At 38.2% G+C, this 22171-nt stretch overlaps 1 protein-coding gene across 1 annotated transcript; it reads right to left on the reverse strand.

Moving 5' to 3' along the window:
* Positions 1–33: 33 nt before the first annotated feature.
* On the reverse strand, positions 34–21950 carry cdc40 (cell division cycle 40 homolog). Its single transcript, XM_084431737.1, has 15 exons — positions 21540–21950; positions 21300–21386; positions 20488–20617; positions 19381–19467; positions 19149–19288; positions 18079–18175; positions 17856–17995; positions 17073–17147; positions 15562–15607; positions 11459–11560; positions 9807–9922; positions 9021–9154; positions 4569–4645; positions 1834–1978; positions 34–385 (listed from the first exon to the last, which is right to left on the reverse strand). The coding sequence occupies exons 1-15, from the start codon at positions 21720–21722 to the stop codon at positions 208–210; spliced, it is 1737 nt and encodes a 578-aa protein (XP_084287863.1). The 5' UTR covers positions 21723–21950; the 3' UTR covers positions 34–207.
* Positions 21951–22171: the final 221 nt, after the last annotated feature.

A 22171-nucleotide genomic window follows, 5' to 3' on the forward strand; every position in this document is an offset into this window, starting at 1 on the left:
GCGCAGCCACCAAAACACACAGACAGCAGAACATAAACGAGAGACATTTATTATCTTCAAAAAGAGAGAATGCGAGACATGGTTTCATTCATTAAAAAAGCATGAGCTGAAAGTCTGTGGCGTGTGTCTTGAGGGACTGGATACCAGCCCGATAACACCCGTACGAACAGCTCGTGAGGACAGGAAGTGTTGTGCGTGTGTGGTTCCTCAGTCCCAGAGTTTGATCAGCCCGTCCCAGCCACAGGTGATGACCTTGGACGTCTCGTGAGGGTGCCAGAGCGCGCTGATACACACCTTATCGTGCGCCTTGATCCGATGGTAGAGTTTCGTCGTCTTCCAGTCCCAGATGTTCAGCTTCCCGTCAGCATCACCGGAAACCACATAACTGCAGAGAACCAGTTAAAGACACGATCAAAACCATCCGAAATATACCTCCATATTTATGCACTCGCTCTGAAACGGCTTAAGGGCATCATAGCCATACATTAAAAAAAATGTATAAACAATAGGGCTGCACAATATATCGAATGTATATCTCGTGATATGCGTATCGCAACGGCTTGCAATAACTGCGGTCATGAACAACAGAGAAAATCACTCACTCTCGGCTGAATAACTTTTGCAGCTTTAATAAGAATCAGGATATATGTAATTCATACAGTGAAAACTAAGCAGGGTTTTATTTTTACATTTGATTATTCAGTTTCTGTTATTAAATAACCCTAATGTAGGATAACCTGAAACCTTTAAGCATTATCGTATCGCATATCAAATATCGCATTAGGTTCTTCAATATCATGCAGCCCTAATAAACAATCTAGTTTAAATCATCAAGGCATATTTTCCACAATGATTTTCACTAAAAAGAACAAAAATGATATTGAAGCTTTAACATTTATATCATCAATTCAATCGCAATGTGGCTAAAGTTATAAACTGGCTGTTTATAAAAAAACTTTAAACGGCCCTGCCAAGATTAAAGCTCCATGGTACACATTACATTTTCCTTAAATACTTGTGTTACAGTAAACTAGTGCAACAATAATATTTCTTCATTTGTTTTAAATAAAAAAAAATTTAGTAATAACAATAAAATCATAATTATTTATTGTAATTTTACAGCTGTACTAGTAGTAAATTATATATTTTTTCTTAGATACTTTTTTACAGTGAAATAGTGCAAAATTAATATTTCTTTGTTTTAAATAAATATTTGTATTTAGTAGTAATTATAATAAAATCATAATTCATTGTAATTTTACAGCGGTACTGTAAATTAATTTAATATTTATTTACAGTGAAATTGTTCAACATTTATAATTCTTAATTTGTTTGAAATAACATGTTTATTTATTAATAATGATAATAATAAAAACCATAATTATTAATTGTAATTTTATAGATGTACTGTAATTTAAAAATTATATTATTTTACTTAAATACTTTTATTTTAAAGTGAAATAGTACAAAAGTAATATTTCTTCATTAGTTTTTTATTTAGTCAATTATTATTATTAAAAATTCATATTAATATATTATAAAAAACATTTTTGCCAAATTTTGTGGCCCTACAAACAAGCACATTTAAACCCGGAGCTTTTATTTAAAAAATATATATATATAAAAAAAAGGAAGTAAAAAATGTTGCATTTTAAAAATCAAAAAAATTTATCAGAAAAGGAAGTAGGGCACACTGGACCTGAGTGAGACCCTCTCATCTACACACACATCTGTCTTTAAGATACAGCTGTTTTACCACTAAACCAGCTTTGCTTTGAAGTGTTTCGGCTGCTTGAAGCTCCAAATCAGGACACGTAATATCTGAACATTCACCTCATGTCCGGGGAGAAGTCCACCTGACAGGCGTATCCCGCCACCATGTGACCCTTGAAGATCTTCTTCTTGTTGAGACGGAACCGGTTCTGAGCTCCAAAGATCAGGATCTGATTGTCCATGGACTGACAGGCCAGCCACTTCCCTGAGATCAGCACAAACACAGGTCATCAGTTACAGGACACATGAGGAACCTATCGTTCACGTGAGGAACTAAACATCGGGGAAAAGCACTGAATCATTACAGTATATAGAGATGAACCGATATATCGGCCGCCGTATTTATCAGCATATCGGTTACAGCACGAAAACGTCTGATATAACAAACCGATGTTTGAGTAATGTCTGTTGTATAATCCAACGTTTTTCTCTGGGTAAAACAGTTTAAAGGTGCTGTATGTAACTTTTTTTATAAAATGAATCCTTTTTTTATTGCCCGTCTGTGAAGGGGTTGTAATCACACATTACAATGATCCACTTTTCGCGTTTTGCTATTACCTCTGAAGGCCAGTATTCCTATTTTTATGTGAAGTCTCCGGGTCGGATTTTCTGCGAAATCCACCGGATGTGACGTGCATGCGCGCTCCCGAGCCTCTCCGTTTTATATATAGTCTATTGCGACAGCACTGCAGGCGCTGCAGTCTGCAGCTAACGACATGGAGTCTGATAACACCAAAAAACGACCTGCCTCCAGCACAACACAGACTCCAACACAAACTCCAAAAAAAAAAAAAAAAAATATCTGCTGAAGCTCGTCAGGCCAAACGTCAATCGGATCGACTCAGGACGAAAACACGGATCAACATTGGCAGAGCGTTTGAATTATGGAGAGACCTCCGCTTTGTTTTAGGTATAAAAACAGACCCTGAGTTGGCTTTCATCCTTTTGGACAGGTAAGCTAACAATACTTAAAAGCATGTAAAATATATTGTGATTTTGTGCTTTAGTTGGCTCAAGTTAGACATCATTAGTTCGCCAGCTAACGCCGACCATTTGCTAACGTTATCTGATGTGAAAGACTACAGTTGTAACTTTATTGCTTTTCACGAGCACGAGCGCTGTTGTTGCAATCTGAAACATCACCGCTAGAGGCCGCTGGATCCTACATACAGCACCTTTAAGGCGAGACACGGCAGGCAAAAACATCTGTTTTTTTTACTGGTCAATTTTGATATTTTGGGATATTGGTCTTCAATAACACGTCTTCTTTCAGCCTTGTGGTGAAAAAAAGTCAGAAATCCACATTTAGGTCTTTATTTTACACACTTTGTCTGTTTGCGTCTGTAGATTTCTCATAAATTCAACAAAAGTTGGCATTGTAAATCCTCCCGCTGCTCCCTGTCATCACACACACCGCTGGAAAGCTCTCTCTCTCCTGTACAATGCTGTCGGATCCAAATATGGTCATTTCCTTTTTATCAGCAACCAATCGTGAAAGTAAAAGGGCTGAATGCGCAATCTCATTGGCTGATGATAAATCTCTAAAGCCCGTTTTCTCAAAATGACTTTTCTCTCCGAAATCTCCACTTCAGTAGCAGCTATATACACCAAACTCTCCAGTCTTGTACCTAGTTATATTATGAAGACATTTACAGAGGGATTTGTAAATTCCTAGCCTGATTTATATAACATTTTATTCCAAAAAACATGGCTAAAATCATTTTTTTAAGGCTATTGACAGTATATTCTGATTTACAGGATACCAAAAGTAGATATCCATAAATCCCTCTGTAATTTATATCCATCTAATATGTGAACACAATGAAACAATATTTTTTAACCTGGCTTTATCCAATAGTCAGATTATTTTTTGCATATATGCAAATTAGCGCATCTTTAATTAGATATTGCCTAATTTGCATATTTAAACATTAAATTACAGAAAACTTGTAATACATACTTTTTCTCATCTTAATGTAGGCAATCAACTGGGAAAGTTTCATGGTGAGATCTGCTAGTTAAAAATGTTACCCTATTCACCTGTAGTGTCTCGCCTTAAATACAGAATCTGTATAAATACAGCAGGGCTGGACAATGAGGACTGATCGACGCGAGTTTATCCATTGCATGTGTTTTTAAGCTGACAAAAAGCACACAAATACCCAATCAAGTTCTATTTTACTTCTAATTCACTCAAAATGATATCAAAATGCCCGTCTTGGTGAGTATCCATGCAAACACAGTCGGTAATGTATGAAATGAATGTAAACAGTTGAGAATGCTTGTGTATCAGTATACTGGATTCGTGCATTCGCTCTTAAAGTGACAGCGGCCTAATAATCCTGATGTTTTAATGTTAATCAAACAACAAAAGACAAAAAATCGTTCACTACTCTTGACTGTATAACTTCTGTAGCTTTAATAAGGATTAATGTTAATTTATACAGTGAAGAATCTATTTTGCATTTGATAACTTTATTTCTGTACCTGAAAAGCACTTTATTTCATATGCATCTTTGTTCTGGTGTGTTTATGAAGGTCTCTTGAATGTTAAATTAATCCAATCAATGTTCAATAGAAATGATTTAGCAATAAATGCTTGCGTTTTTTAACCTTGCTAATTTAAAACATGATCAAAACACTAATGCATTTTTACGTTTGACTCTGAGAGAGGATGTGAAAACAAGGGTTGTCTTCTCTATGTCTGTGTTTGAGGGATTCTGATCCATTATTGATCAGAGAGCAAGTGATCTGAGCGGCAGGGAGAGTCACATGACACGTGTGATGTCACTCACCGTTGGGGGACAGCGTGACCGCGGGCATCGAGTGCATGCTGGGCTCAGCGATGTATTTAAAGTCCACAGGAATATCCCTGAAGAAAGATGAAATGCACATCAAAATACAATCAAGCACATCTTTGTGTTTAAAATTTTAGATTTTTTATGTTTTTGAAAGACTCTTATTGCTCACCAAGGCTGTTTATTTGGATCAAAAATACAGTAAAAAATGTGAAATAATATTATAATTTAATGTAACTGTTTTCTATGTGAATATACAGTAAAGTGTAATTTATTCCTGTGATCAAAGCTGATGATCAGCATCATTACTCCAGTCTTCAGTGTCACATGATCCTTCACAAATCACTCTAATATGATGATTTGATGATCAAGAAACAGTTATGATTATTATCATTGAAAACTGTTGTACTGCTTTATATTTCAGTCATATATATCTACAGGTGCTGGTCATAAAATTAGAATATCATCAAAAAGTTGATTTATTTCAGTAATTCCGTTAAAAAAGTGAAACTTGTATATTATATAGACTCATTACATGCAAAGTGAGATATCTCAAGCCTTTATTTGTTATAATTTTGATGATTATGGCTTACAGCTTGTGAAAACCACAAAATCAAAATCTCAGAAAATTAGAATATTACATGAAATCACACAGTAATTACACAGTGATACCATGGTCATTGAAGCAGGTTTTGGTTATTTTGGCAGTGTGGGCCGGTACAAATCCTACTGGAAAATGAAGGAAGCATCTCCATAAAGCTTGTCTGCTGAAGGAAGCATGAAGTGCTCTGAAAATGTCCTGGTCGACTGCTGCGTTGAGTGGACAGCACAGTGGACCAACACCAGCCGATGACCAACACAGACTGTGGAAACTTCACACTGGACTTCAAGCATCTTGGATTGTGTGCCTCTCCATTCTTCCTCTAGACTCTGGGACCTTGGTTTCCAAATGAGATGCAAAATTTGCTCTCATCAGAATAGAGGACTTTGGTCCACTGTGCTTTATTAAATCCAGAGTCAACGCAGCCGTCTACCAGGACATTTCCAGAGCACTTCATGCTTCCTTCATTTTCCAGCAGGATTTGTACCGGCCCACACTGCCAAAATAACCAAAACCTGGTTCAATGACCATGGGATTACTGTGTAATTACTGTGTGATTTCATGTAATATTCTAATTTTCTGAGATTTTATTTTGTGGTTTTCACAAGCTGTAAGCCATAATCATCCAAATGATAACAAATAAAGGCTTGAGATATCTGACTTTGCATGTAATGAGTCTATATAATATACAAGTTTCACTTTTTTAACGGAATTACTGAAATAAATCAACTTTTTGATGATATTCTAATTTTATGACCAGCACCTGTAGATATATATATATATAACCTTTTATTCATCAAAAGTGACAGTAAAGACATTTAAGTTAAAAAGATTCTATTTCAAATAAATGCTGTTTTTAAACCTATTCGAAGAATCTTGAAAAATTAAATATGAAAAGTATCTTGGTTTCCACAAATATATGAAACAGCACCACCGTTTATCATTAATAATAATACATTTTTCTTGATGAAAATACACACACACACAGAGATGTGTTTGAGCATTGTAATCATCACACACACACACACACACACACACACTCAGTGATGTGTTTGAGCATTGTAATCCATCACACATACACACACACACTCAGTGATGTGTTTGAGTATTGTAATCATCACACACACACACACACACACACACACACACACACACACACACACTCAGTGATGTGTTTGAGTATTGTAATCATCACACACACACACACACACTCAGTGATGTGTTTGAGTATTGTAATCATCACACACACACACACACACACACACACAGACACACACTCAGTGATGTGTTTGAGTATTGTAATCATCACACACACACACACAGACACAGACACAGACACACACTCAGTGATGTGTTTGAGTATTGTAATCATCACACACACACCCTCACACAGACCGATGTGTTTGAGCACTGTAAATCCATGACACACACACTCTCACACACTCACACACTCTCACACTCGCACACTCGCTCGCACGCACGCACGCACACACAGAGTGATGTGTTTGAGCACTGTTACCCATCACACACACACACACACACATTGAGCACTGTAACCCTTCTCCTACAGAGACCGCTCCTCTAACTGGAGCACTGACACCTGAGGCAGGAGAAGAGAAATCCCTGAAGACGACACGAGTGTCCCAGAATAACTCTCTCCGCATGAGAGAACGAGAGCACAGCGTCACCAGCGCACTCCGGCACAGATGACCTCAGCACAGCCTCTCTGCGCCTGAAACTGGTGATGCGCTGAGGATACTCAGATGAAAGTCAGCGCTCGACATTACGCCTCACGAGCTTGAAGTCAATCAGCCGTATTTATTGTTTGAATTTCTTTAAAACACGACCAAATCTGAAAGGTGAGACTTTGTTTCATATCAAAAGTACCCTGGTCTGTCCTGTCTCAGTGTGTTGCCAGTGTCCTCTCTGCTCCGCGGTGTGTGTTTCACTGCGTGAGAACATGGTGTGTGTGTGAGAGAGAGGCGTGGCTTGTCGGACATAGCAACAGTAACTAAAGGAGGCGGGTCTTTGCGAACGCTCAATTGATCAGAGCTGTTACACACGAGACGCATCAAACGGCAAACGAGACCGCGCTAGGACCGTTTAGCGCTGCGCTAGCTCAGAACAGGTTTACTGGTGGGCCGATCTCAATCACACGACACCGTTCTTACACAGCGCTGGGAGATCCAGTGAGAGAGCGTCTGAATTCACCGCAGAATTAATAACATCCCAGCGAGATCCAATTGAAAGCATTCAAATTCAGCGCAGAATACTGTGATAAACCACATCCACACACGTGCAAACCAGGACAACCTCAGAAGCTTCCACACAACTCGGAAAAGGCAAAGCGCATTACAAACTATCACAACATTTATTGCCAAATCACTTCCATTTGTTTAATTAAAGCTGCAGTCTGTAGTTTCTCCTCTCTGTCGCCATCTCTGTCCGAAACCTGCTATTGCAGTTATCCGCGGAATGATCAGCTTTACGTGGGTCGTGCCTCGGCTCGGCACAGCGCGGATGAGGAGTGTTTCGAGGAGAACGTGCGGCTGTCAGTCGGTGTGGATCCTGGCATTCCCAATCACAGATTCTACTTTTGGGAAGTACGACCAGCATAAGAGTTTTCACTGGAAAATGTTCTGAACAAGTAACATCCACTTTTGTTCTGAGCAACTAAGGAGGAAATAGCATTGCAGTAAATCACGCCGATTAAATCTAACGATCGCTTACCAGCAGAAGAAAAAGTTACGGACTGCAGCTTTAATAAAACATATTGGAAGTGAACTCATTATGGATCATTACACTTAGCTTTAAAAGTACCAAGTAGTCACACAGCGAAACAAAGAAAAACTGTATAGAAAAAAAACAGGGTTCCCACACCTTAGTTACCTTCAACTTCAAGGAGCTTTCAAGGACTTTCCAGGTCCAATACCCTCAAACTCAAGGACTTAATGTGGGACACATGTCAAGTGAGAGCAAGGTTACGTCGTGTTACCTTGTCAGATACATTGTAACAGTTTTGCGCATGTGAACATCATGGCAACGTACAACACAAAGTACCTCACGCAGAAACACTTAACATAACACGTAAATGCGCGTAGCTAACGTAAATAAAGCAAGCTAGTGTGCATAGGCCACGAAGTGTTGGCGGAATAACACATTAGCGGACCGGAGGGTATATGGAATTTTTCCCAGAAAACTTCTTGCACAGACTAAATTCAAGCACTTTCAAGGACCTGTGTGTGTGTGTGTGTGTGTGTGTGTGTGTGTGTGTGTTTATTTTCAAAAACTTTCCAGGGCCTTGACATTTATTCTTCTTCAGATTCACAAACTTTCAAGGATTTCAAGGACCCGTGGGAACCCTGACAAAAGATGCATGGATAATGGTTTCATCATCGCAGCCCTCTGAATCGTAGAGATTCCCACCAATAATGCCCATTTCCCACAAGTTGGTGTGATTCTCTAGGGTGTTCATGTAAAGTTTGTAATATACTTTGGTTAAAATTCCTCAATGGTTGTGTAAAACACCCTTTTACCTCCTCAAAAACAGCTCTGTTCACAGCGACCCGTTTCGGTGCATCATATCACTCAGAAAATGCACACGGCCTGATTATTGGGAGTGTTTGGACTTTTTGAGGAATGGATTTCTCTCATTATATGGTGGTTGTAAGACACATTTATATGCAAACACCATATAAAAGTGAATTTTGCATCCGATGGCCCATTTACGACATTATTTTCATGAGAATTAAACCGATTTCTCTCTAAAACCTGAGAGCAACAGCTTCCTGTTCATCAAGAGCCGAAACTCCCCACTGAACGTGAGTTTGAGAGAAGCGCCTCCTCACCACTCCCACACGCGCAGACTCTTGTCGTCGGAGGTGCTGACGAAGCGCCGGTTCTCGTCCACGAAGGTGATGGTGTTGACGGCTCCCAGATGCCTGTCGTACTCCTGAACCACCTCACGGGTGCGGATGTCCCACTGCAACACACACACACACATCAGCCTTCACACACTCACCACGCGGCGTCAGAAACCATCAGTAACCTTCAGTACTGATTCAAAACCACAGAAACCATTAAAGGTGCAGTGTGTGATTTTTAGCGGCATCTAGTGGTGAGGTTGTGAATTGCACCCAACAGAAGTTACGCTTGCCAACAGGAAGTGATGTCGTCGTCTGAGACAGCAGAGAGTAGCCAGTTAAGCAATGAGGTTTCTTTTCAAAGATAAAGTAAGAAATTAGGTTTACTTAATTATTCAGTAGAACGATATGTTATTGCGAATATTATTGCTACTTGTTCATCATTGTGTCAGTGTTTTATTCGCCGACTTTAGCTAGCGTGAAGAACAACACAGTGATGAAACGCGTTTGTCCGCTCAGGGCTCCTGTAGAAACATGTGGATGTAAGCGGACCCGCGGTGTGTGTAGTGAGAAATGCCTCATTCTAACCTAATAAACACATAACGGCTCATTATGTAAGGTCTTTATACACCACTGAAAACAGTGTTATGAATATATTGCATTCCTGTCAACAGATCCTCCTAAATTTTACACAGTGCACCTTTACATAAATACATCATCTGAAATACAAAGTCAATTCTTTGAAGAATAGAAAGTTCAAAAGACTCAGACCTGGACGATCTTCTTGTCCGACATCCCGGCGACAAACAGGTTCTGCTTCTCCTCATCGGGGTTGAACTTCACGCAGTAGGGAACCTTCTTGTTGGTGAAGGGAGCGATGCACTTTCCTGGAAGATGACGGTTAGTGTCACTCACTGTGAGCTCGAGTGCTAGAGATGATCCGCATTAGTGGAGGAGCAGAGAGAGACTCCACAGGACTACACACTCATGACCGTCATCATATCATAAACACACAGGAACTCAAAGGTCTTCCCGGCAACACGGCAAAATAAAAGTCCGGTTTAACTTCAAGAAATTGTGACAAAAAACATTTTACTTTTGTACGGCAGAATTTAGCTATGCAATAATAAACTAACAGTAATAATAAAAATAAGTTCTTTTCTTCCGTGTTTTAATTTTAACAGTAAAGCGCTCTTGTGCTGCACTTTGTTCGCCAAAAAAAAAGTGTATTTAATTTCATATGATTAAAAGATAACATAAATTAATGTTTTATGCTTTCATTTGAATGCCAGAAAAATTTAAATACACAACACAGAATTTCTGAAAAAACTATTTTTCTGAAAAAAACTAATTTCATAAGGCCCTATTATTGTACAAATTAAAAATAAATAAAAAAGGATAAATTACATTTTAATAAACAAAAGCATGTTTAATAAGAATAACTTAAGCCATTAAAATGGAATCCAGAAAAAAAGTTAATTTAATATGATTAAAAGATAACAATTTAATGTTTTATGCTTTCATTGGATTTCCAGAAAAATTTAAATACACAACAACAACAAAAAGGATAAATTAAGTTATTTTTATTAGACATGCTTTTGTTTATTACAATTTAATTAAACCATTAAAATGGAATCCAGAAAAATTAAAACAGAAAACACAGGATTTGGTAAAAATAAATGAATTTTGTGAAAAAGAAAGTATTTCTTTGGGCCATAACATTTATTTTTGCTAATTAAAAAAAGAAAAAGAAAAAAGAAAGTAGTTAAAAGTTTCATGATTTCAAATAATTAGACTTGTTATAATTTAGATTGCTATAATTAGAATTATATTATTATAATAATTTTTATTTATAATATTATATTATTCTAACATATATTTAAATTATTGTATTTTTGCATAACAATAACTATTATTATTACATTAATACTACTATTATTAATAATATATAAGGATTATTATATAAGAATAAGAATCAGAAAAATGTTTATTAAATTACCCTAACAGATTGTTTGAAATTATTGTATTTTTAAATAATAATAGTTATTATTATTATATTATTATTATTATTATTAATATATAAGAATTAGAAAAATATTTAGAACTGTCAGAAGAAAAAAAGTAAATTATTATTATTTAAAATAATTATACTTTGATTTATATTAATAATATATTATCCTAACAAATAAGTTGATTTGCTTTTGCATTACTAACATTATTAACCATTAAACGGAGTTCAGAAAATGTAAACAGAAAAAACAGAATTTGGAAGAAAAGAATAAAACGGATTCATGAACGCAATGAATAAACTTAGAATAAACCAGTGTTGGATATGCCAAATAAAAAAGGTCTTGTCTTGAATCCGTGTGTGTGTGTGTGTGTGTGTGTGTGTGTGTGTGTGTGTGTGTGTATTAAACTCTCACCGGTCTCTGTATCCCAGAGTTTGATGTATCTGTCGTAGGCGGCACTGAGGAACTGTGTGCCAGTGTTGTTGAAGCAGACGTCACGCACAGCTTTACTGTGACCTACACACACACACACACTCAAAGATTACACAGTATATATGACACATGACATGAGCTTTGAGAAGTGAGACACACACAGCTAGTTCGTCTGAAGCGAACTAGACTGACTTGTCCTGGTCTACGCTTTTACCAGCCCGGCAACCGTAGCCATGGCGATATCAGCAACCCACGGAGATGAGTGACAGCCGCCGTTAACGACAAGCATCTACAGTTATACTCTACATGCTCTACTAACTCAAACGTTTAGGGCATAACAATATATAATTGTAATAATTATTCATTATTAGAATAATTATTGTTGACAGTAATATTTATTAATTATAAATATTCTTATTGACAATTATTATTAATTATAATAATTATTGTGATAATAATAATAATTATTAAATTTAAAATGAGGAAAATTGTTTAAAACGGTCAGATTAAAACAGTATAACAATGATAAATTATTATAATTTGTTATATTATTATAAATATTTTTAATTAATTTAATTCTAACCGTTTTAAATTATTGTATTTTTGCATAATAATCATTTATTATTATTATATTAATAGTGCTATTATTAATTATATATACGGATTATTATATAAGAATTTAAAAATAAGAATCAGAAAATGTTTAAAACTGTAAAACAGTAAAAATTATTATAATACTATTTTATATGAATATTATATTACTCTAACAGATTGTTTTAAATTATTGTATTTTGCATTATTATTATTATTGTTATTATTATTATTAATAATAATAATAATAATAAGTATTAGAATAATGATGATGATGATTATTATACTGTTTTATGAATTATATTAATAATATATTATCCTAACAGACTGTTTTAAATTATTGTATAATAATATTTATTTTTTATTCTTATTATTTAAATTTAAATATATATACACTTGGAAAGGTGGGAGAACTCCGCCGGCAGAAGGGCTTCCAATCCCACATTCAGTTGCTCTGTTTTTGCAGAACTGGTAAATCCATCTTTCTTTCTAAACTGACGTTCATGTTCGCCAAACCAACACAAGGATGTAATTAGCTAGAACTATGCAGTCAGCATTAACTTTGGTGAATACAACATGTTTCTAGCAGCTAGCGATCAATCTCTATTGCAAATGATCAAGCAAATTCAAGACAATTTGTGAATGATTGTTTTCACCCACTGTTTGTTATGAATTTTAATGTTCATTTATAGGCTGTTGACAACTTTGACTAAATTTGTTTACGACGCCGCCGTTGTTTATGCTCACTGGGAAACGCGAAGCTAACGTTATCTTGTTATTATTGCATCCTTGTATGGGAGCTATAGTTATAACCTCAGGTGGCGAAACTATTTTAAGATGATGTTTCTCTTTTTCTGCATTCTGTTATAAAAGCATTTATCTAACTTGGTGACATTACACATTGACTGAAGTATCAGTAAAACTTAACTTTCTTTTTAGTGACTACTTTGACTTTCCTTTATGCCGGAAGGGAGGGGAGGAGGGAGGAGACGGGATGAGGAGGGGGAGGAGACGGGATGAGGAGGGGGAGGAGACGGGATGAGTAGGAGGGAGGAGACGGGATGAGTAGGAGGGAGGAGACGGGATGAGGAGGGGGAGGAGACGGGATGAGGAGGGGGAGGAGACGGGATGAGGAGGGGGAGGAGACGGGATGAGGAGGGAGAGGAGACGGGATGAGTAGGAGGGAGGAGACGGGATGAGTAGGAGGGAGGAGACGGGATGAGGAGGGGGAGGAGACGGGATGAGGAGGGGGAGGAGACGGGATGAGGAGGAGGGAGGAGACGGGATGAGGAGGGGGAGGAGACGGGATGAGGAGGGGGAGGAGACGGGATGAGGAGGGGGAGGAGACGGGATGAGGAGGAGGGAGGAGACGGGATGAGGAGGGGGAGGAGACGGGATGAGGAGGAGGGAGGAGACGGGATGAGGAGGGGGAGGAGACGGGATGAGGAGGGAGGAGACGGGATGAGGAGGGAGGAGACACAGGAGACGGGATGAGGAGGAGGGAGGAGACGGGATGAGGAGGGGGAGGAGACGGGATGAGGAGGGGGAGGAGACGGGATGAGGAGGGAGGAGGAGACGGGATGAGGAGGGAGGAGACGAGATGAGGAGGGAGGAGACGGGATGAGGAGGGAGGAGACGGGATGAGGAGGAGGAGACGGGATGAGGAGGGAGGAGACGGGATGAGGAGGGGGAGGAGACGGGATAAGGAGGGGGAGGAGACGGGATGAGGAGGGAGGAGGAGACGGGATGAGGAGGGGGAGGAGACGGGATGACGAGGGGGAGGAGACGGGATGAGGAGGGAGGAGGAGACGGGATGAGGAGGGAGGAGGAGACGGGATGAGGAGGGAGGAGACGGGATGAGGAGGGGGAGGAGACGGGATGAGGAGGGAGGAGACGGGATGAGGAGGGGGAGGAGACGGGATGAGGAGGGAGGAGACGCAGGAGACGGGATGAGGAGGAGGGAGGAGACGGGATGAGGAGGGGGAGGAGACGGGATGAGGAGGGGGAGGAGACGGGATGAGGAGGGGGAGGAGACGGGATGAGGAGGAGGGAGGAGACGGGATGAGGAGGGGGAGGAGACGGGATGAGGAGGGGGAGGAGACGGGATGAGGAGGGAGGAGACGGGATGAGGAGGGAGGAGACGCAGGAGACGGGATGAGGAGGAGGGAGGAGACGGGATGAGGAGGGGGAGGAGACGGGATGAGGAGGGGGAGGAGACGGGATGAGGAGGGAGGAGGAGACGGGATGAGGAGGGAGGAGATGAGATGAGGAGGGAGGAGACGGGATGAGGAGGGAGGAGATGAGATGAGGAGGGAGGAGACGGGATGAGGAGGGAGGAGACGGGATGAGGAGGAGGAGACGGGATGAGGAGGGAGGAGACGGGATGAGGAGGGGGAGGAGACGGGATGAGGAGGGGGAGGAGACGGGATGAGGAGGGAGGAGGAGACGGGATGAGGAGGGGGAGGAGACGGGATGACGAGGGGGAGGAGACGGGATGAGGAGGGAGGAGGAGACGGGATGAGGAGGAGGAGACGGGATGAGGAGGAGGAGACGGGATGAGGAGGGAGGAGACGGGATGAGGAGGGGGAGGAGACGGGATGAGGAGGGGGAGGAGACGGGATAAGGAGGGAGGAGACGGGATGAGGAGGGAGGAGGAGACGGGATGAGGAGGGAAGAGACGGGATGAGGAGGGAGGAGACGGTATGAGTAGGAGGGAGGAGACGGGATGAGGAGGGGGAGGAGACGGGATGAGGAGGGGGAGGAGACGGGATAAGGAGGGAGGAGACGGGATGAGGAGGGAGGAGGAGACGGGATGAGGAGGGAAGAGACGGGATGAGGAGGGAGGAGACGGTATGAGTAGGAGGGAGGAGACGGGATGAGGAGGGGGAGGAGACGGGATGAGGAGGGAGGAGACGGGATGAGGAGGGAGGAGACGGGCTGAGGAGGGGGAGGAGATGGGATGAGGAGGAAGGGAGGGTCGAGCTAGCCTCAGTTTTGTTTGACAACAATTCGAATGTCAACGAGAAGTAACGTCTCCCGGCATCGCTTAGAGCACCTTTAATATAATTAATATAAAATACTATAATTTGTATTATTAGGATTATGTTTAACTCAGCATTTTTTAAATTCTCATATAATAATAACAATTATTATTAATATTACTAATATGATTTTAATTATTATCATTATTATTATTATTATTAAATAATTAGAAAAAAGAAAAGCGTATTTTCTGATTGTGTCCAGAAAGGCAGGTTAAAGCATCCGGTAACTGATGAATCTGACAGCAACACGGTGAGAGAGAGCAGCTCCTGTGATCTGAACTCATGAATGTCTTTCAGCGCTTGATGAACGAGTCGAGACACTGGAGAATCCAGCCTGTGCTTTCCTCCATTAATCATGTCTCAGAGTAATTAAAGCACATCAGTCAATCACGACAGCGCTGAGAGTTCATCAGAACCCTGTGTGAGAAGAGATCACACACACACACTCACCGATAAACGTCCGCGCACATCTCCTCTCGTTATACACCTCCCACAACTACAGCAAAACACAAACACAACATCAGCACACACAGAGAACATGTGCACACACTGTTCATTATGATAAAACGCTAATCAGCGTACAAGACGATTATCTTTCAGATGATGCGGAGGGTCAGAATTCATTTAAAGTTCTTCACATCTGATGCTTTAAGTGTGTGTGTGTTTAATGAATCAGGAGATTAGGAGTAAAACACTCCATCTGGGTCTCTCTATCAACACTTCATTTCAATATATTTGTAAAGCACGTTTCATAGAATTACAGAAAATAATATGAGGTCATAAAAATTGCTTGCATAATAATAACAATAATAATAATAATAACAACAACAACAACAATAGACATATCAATAATAATGCCATTATTATTATGATTATACAGATGTACTGGAACAGACTGTTTTAAATTCTTGTATTTTGCATAATTATAATTATTATTATATTTAGTATAAGATATTAAATAATTTTAGTATGAATTTTATTAATATTTTAATATTCTAAGACTGTTTTAAATTAGTATTGTTAGCCATTATTTTGTTTTTAATTTAACATACCATTTAAAATGTTTGCATTTTGTATAAGAATTATATTAATATTATTCTATTAATAATAATAATAATAATAATAATAATAGTTATTTATTATTATTATTATTATTATTATTATTATTGTTGTTACATTATTATTCTATTAATAAATAACAATATTAATTGTTATTTATTATTACAATTATTATAATCATATTAATATAATATATTAATCAATTTGATTATTAATATTATAATATTCTAAAAGACTGTTTTAAATTATTATTGTTGCATAAGTATTATTTTGTTTTTATTTTAACAGACTGTTTAAAATTCTTGTATTTTTGTATATTAATTATAACTATATTATATTAATAATGTTTTTAATTATATTTATTATTATTATTATATTGAAAAAACAATTATTAATGTTATTATAATATTAATATTCATTTTAAGATTAATTATACTAATATTCTATTAATTTATATTAATTCTTGTTGCATAATAATACTTTTGTTTTTTGTTTTAAATTCTTGTATTTTGTATAATAATAATAATAATAATTATTATTATTATTAAATTTTATTATATTAATGAATAATTAACTTTAAAACAGTCTGTTAGAATAGTATTGGTTGTTGCATAATAATAATTATTTTTATTTTGTTTTATTTTAACAGATTGTTTTAATTTCTTATGTTTCTATATAATTATTATTAAAAGAAAAGCATATATTGTTATGTATTCTTATTATTACCATCAATAACAATAACTATTATTGTTGTTGTTATAACTAGTATTCAAGCATCAGAAAAAAAACATTGTCTGAAGTGTAGAGCAGTTTTACACAACACTGCTTGACCTTTCACAACCCACTCGCCTCCACACACACACACACACACACACACACGTGTGTTTAAATGCAGATCTCACCTTGATCTTACAGTCCATGGAGCAGGACAGCAGCAGATGCCCCGACGCCGGGAACAGACGGATCGCACTGACGCCCTGCACACACCAGAGACCGTGTGTGTGAACACACACCAAACCAGAACACAGAGTTAGTGTCGGGAACCGGGAATCAATTCCAATTCTAGAATCGGATACTTGTTATAAAATTAAAATTTTGCTTCCTCTCATCGATTCCTTTGTGATCATTTCAATATGACTTTAAACAACCGTCTTTTGTTCATGACCCGTTACTGCAAGCCGTTGCGATACGCATATCGCGATATATCGACATACGTGACCCTGGATCCCTAAACCAGTCACATGATGTCGCACGGGGATATCTGTGGCAATAGCCCATTGTATGGGACAAAATTATCGATTTTTCTTTTATGCCAAAAATCATGAGGATATTCAGTAAAGATCATGTTCCATGAAGATATTTAGTAAATTTCCTACCGTAAATATATAAAAAATATATTTCTGTGAGTGAATGCAGCACAATCATGAACAACTTTAAAGGAGATTTTCTCAATGTTTCGATTTTTTTGCCCCCTCAGATTCCAGATTTTCAATAGTTGTATCTCAGACAAATATATATATATATTTTATATTTATTTATTTTATTTTTATTTTTTTAATGAAATTTATATTTCAGATTATGTATAAATCTCAATTTAAAAAAAAGACCCATGTGACTGGTTTTGTGGTCCAGGGTCACATATTGTGCAGCCCTCCTACACACACACACACACACTGCTGCTTCACCTTGGTGTGTCCGGTCCACACGTGCAGCTGTTTCTTGGGAAGGTAGCATTTGTCCGGGATGTCTGGCGAGCGCAGGTTGATGCCCACGTCCTGAGGAATGTGCAGGTACGAGCGGCCCTGGTAATCATACGCGTCTTTAACTGCAGTGAGAGAGAGACGGGGTTAAAGAGCAGATCCAGCACAACACGTTTAACCGAGTGTGTGTGGTGTCATGGTGGCGTACTGTGAAGGATGGTCTTCTCCTCCGCTGGAGCTTCTTCTTCATTCTTGCCTCTCTTCTGTCTCTTGGCTGTGATCTCGTCCAGCTCTTTCTGCTCGTCCTGTCAGTCAAACATGAGAAGGGTTAATCTAACACACATTAAAGGTCAATCTGACTAGTTCTTTAACTATAGATCGACCGATAATGATGTTTTATATCCGATACGATATCATGTTTATGTGCATTGCACATGTGTATTGTTGCACAACAATAATTATTATAAAAAAAAAAAAAATTTAATTCTTGTATTTTTGTATAATAACAGTGAATTTGACTAGTTTTTTTAACTATAGATCGACTGATATTGCATTGCACATATGTATTGCTGCACAATAATAATATATATATATATATATTTTAAATCCATGTATTTTTGTATAATAACACAGGCTTAACACTTTTTAAATACTGTAATCTTAGCAATTCCACTACCTCCTTGCATACAAAAGCAGTTTTTTTTATTTTTATATAATTATATTTTTTTGTTATGTTCATTTTAGTTTAATTTATAGTCATTTCATTGTGTTTTTGTCATTTTATACGTTTTTTTTTATTTTATTTTTTTATATTGCAATTTGGGTTTATTTTTATTTCAGTTAGTTTTATTTATTACCAGTTATTAATTTTAGTGCTTCAACTTTTTTCAACTTAGTTTATTGCCAAAGCAACATTTCTACTTTTTTTTAACTAATACTTATATTTTATTTTAATTAACTGAATTTTTTTTAAAGTTTTAGTTAACGATAATAATTTAGTTGCAGCACGAGCCAGAGAAGCAGAAATCGTGACAACAATATGATTAATGGTTTAGGATTCATCATCTTCAGGGTTTAAAATTAACACTCGCCAAATGAGGGTAAAAATCAGCGAATTTTATAATTATTTATATATGTAAACTGTGACGTAGTTAATCTGGTTCATTTTTTCTCTCTTTTAACTTAAAAATTGAGTTGCCAAATTGTCTGGTGAGTGAAACGGTTCATTCAAACCCTGATCATCTTATGATAAACTGAACCTGTTGAACGCCGTCTCACCTCAGAGGGTTTGGCCACGTCTTTCTCATCCTGGTATTTCGCCCAAGGGCCCAGAAAGCAGTCGATATCCGACGCATCTCCTCCCTTCACCTTCCTCCTCTTCTCAGCCTTCTTTGGTCCCGTCTCAAACACCGTCAGCCCTAGTAATGACAGCATTAATTATGACTAGCATGAGCAGGAACGAGAGATGGAACATTTAATGATCAGATTTCGTGAATGACGTGAATCTCACCTTTGTTTTTCTCTGCTTCTTCTATGGCTCCGATGTAGCTGCTGGACGAGACCTGACTGGTGTCCACCGACGGGTCCAGAGCGTAACCTGACAACGACAGACACACACGTTTGGTTTGATTCTTATGGCATGAACACAGAAGCTACACAAGCGAGATCGACGTATATCTCTCAGCAGAGATGTGACGGTGAGGATATTTTCCCATCTGTTAATCGACGTGTGAAAACACCGGTATCACCGGCGGGGCTTTTAAAGCACTAATCTGAAGGCTAAAGTAAAATGCGCACGTCCGCATGGCCGTTCATAACGGTGCGGCGCACAGCGAGCGTTTCTCCACAGTAATGAACACGTGCGCATTTTAGTTTCGCTTTCAAATTAGCAGCAATTCGGGGTTGGATTGCCGAACGGTGAGTTCATTATCCTATTATTCTTAATGCAAAACACACACAACAACAATACAGTACAATGACAAATTCACTTAAATAGGCGCTTTTACATTTCGCTTTGACACCAAATATTCCTCCATCTTGTCAGTCAGTTCCTCGCTCTCGTGATGAATGAAATCTGACTCCTGCTGCTGATCTGTGCTGCGACTCTCGTTCAGCTCACGATTTATTAAAGGGGTCATGAACTGGCTTTTTAAAAATGTTTATATTGTTGTCTGAGGTGCACTTATGACGTTCGCTTGGTTTTTACATTCAAAAACATCAAAATGAATAAGTAATAGGCTATTCTCCACCCTGGTTTTGAGCCTAGCTCCTGAAACGGTTTTTATGGGCGTGTCGCATTGAAAGCTTGGAAGTAAACGCCCACTGCTATGATTGGATAACAGTTTTGCATAATATTATAATGAGTTTCATGTAATGCGTGAATCGGTGGGCGGGGCTAAACCGGCAGTGTTGAAGTGGGCGTTGATCTTCTTCTGTGGAGGCGGGGTTTGACACCCTTTGACGTCATAGATCCCCACTTTGAAAAACCTGTCCTTGATTGATTAAATGATTTTATTAAAAATAAAATCGACGATGGGGGGGGCAGTGCTGTGGTGGGCAAGTGATGTAACCGGTGTTGCTTCTGAACACCGACTATGGTAGCAAGCCTATCTCTCACCGAACGTAGAGAAGGTTCTCCTCTGCTGCTCGAACATGAAGTCGTTGACGTGAGCCGGTTCAGCGTAACCCGACAGCATGTTTCTCGGAGCCGCCATCTGCTGCGATCTGAACGGGTTCGCCGGTCCAAACTGGAATGAGATGAGAAGGAGACAATCAAGATAAATAAGATGGTGGTCAGATCTGTTTTTTCTTCCAATGCATTTTTGTACATTAACAATGTAAATTTTTGATTTAATGAAGTGAATTTGACTGGCTTCTGAAAGGTAGGCTGTTATATTATTGGTTAATATTATTAGGAATGAGTCACAATGATCATATTTAGTGTTTTTACATTTTTAGGTACATTTACAGCAACATGCACTGATGAATCCTGCACCGTTAAACCAGAATTGATTCAATACAAATAACGGTACATTAATATAGTGAGTAGAAAAAATATACACAATGAGTAAACTTAATAGAGATTCATATACTACAAATCTAGTCTAGAAAAAACACTGTAAAATGTAAGAAAAATTGATTAAAATGGCATCAAAGTTAAATAAACACAAATAATTGATTCAACAGCACACTACTATAGTGAGTAGAACAACATATATAATAATTTAACATAATAGGAACTACTTTTAGATTTATACTGAACTAGGCGTTCATAAAAGATAACTTTAGCATGGGGTTTCTCACACAACAAGTGTAATCACATTTAGGAGTCTGTGGCATATAAAGCGACTGAACACGCCTGATATATTGCACATAATATTTGAAATACACAATATGCTTCCATCTATCTTGACAAACAGCTGTATTCACCTCTGGAGCAAACATAGTTTCAAATGTAGGGTTGTACGTGACTTCTTTGAGTGCTGGATCAAGATGCACACCGGTCTCAACATCTTCCTGGAAAAGACAAACACAGAAAACATTGTTTCAGCTGTTATTAGGCGACCAGGCATCAGAACAGCGAACATTAACCACATTTGACTCGACTGGTTTTCCTCCAAATCAACCGAGGCTCCGTTAGTGACTGTGACCCGCGCGTTTCTTGTTTACCTTCACGGCGACCTCGGGCGCTGAGTTCAGAAGGGCTAAAGTCATTATACTGTCGGCTTTTAAAGGCTGAAGATGCGCGATCGAGTCTGGTTCGACTTTCTGTGGACTAATACGGGATTCTGACTCATTTTCCGAATCGGAGTCGCTGCCGTACGAAACGAGGCCACTTTCTGTCGCTGCCATCTTGGATGTTGTTGGTCTTTCGTCAGCGGGTCCTCAAAGATGAATATTCGTTTAAAAATATCTTAAATAGTCTTATTTTTTTTAAAAGATTCTTAAACCACATGTTTATACTTAATATTATATTATAAGCGTATTCATTTCATACATCTGAAATGGAATGTAAAGCGGGCGCAGTTGTAGTGCAGTAAGTTAGATGTTGTATCTTTTAGGACAACAGCTTACAAGAGCGCGCATTGCGACGTACACGCGCATTTTGTAATGCGCTTATGTTTTAGTTTATTATCACCAGGGTTTTTATTATAGTTAACTAAAACAAAAAACATAAAAATTGTGTTACTTGAAATAAAAAATAAAATAAAAAGTCAATTGGTATATTTAAAAAAATTAATAAAACTTTAAGTCAAATTTACATAAAAATAATGTAAAAAAAGAAAGAATAGTATCTAAAT

Source organism: Rutilus rutilus (genome assembly GCF_951802725.1).
Source record: "Rutilus rutilus genome assembly, chromosome: 15".
NCBI lineage: Eukaryota > Metazoa > Chordata > Actinopteri > Cypriniformes > Leuciscidae > Rutilus > Rutilus rutilus.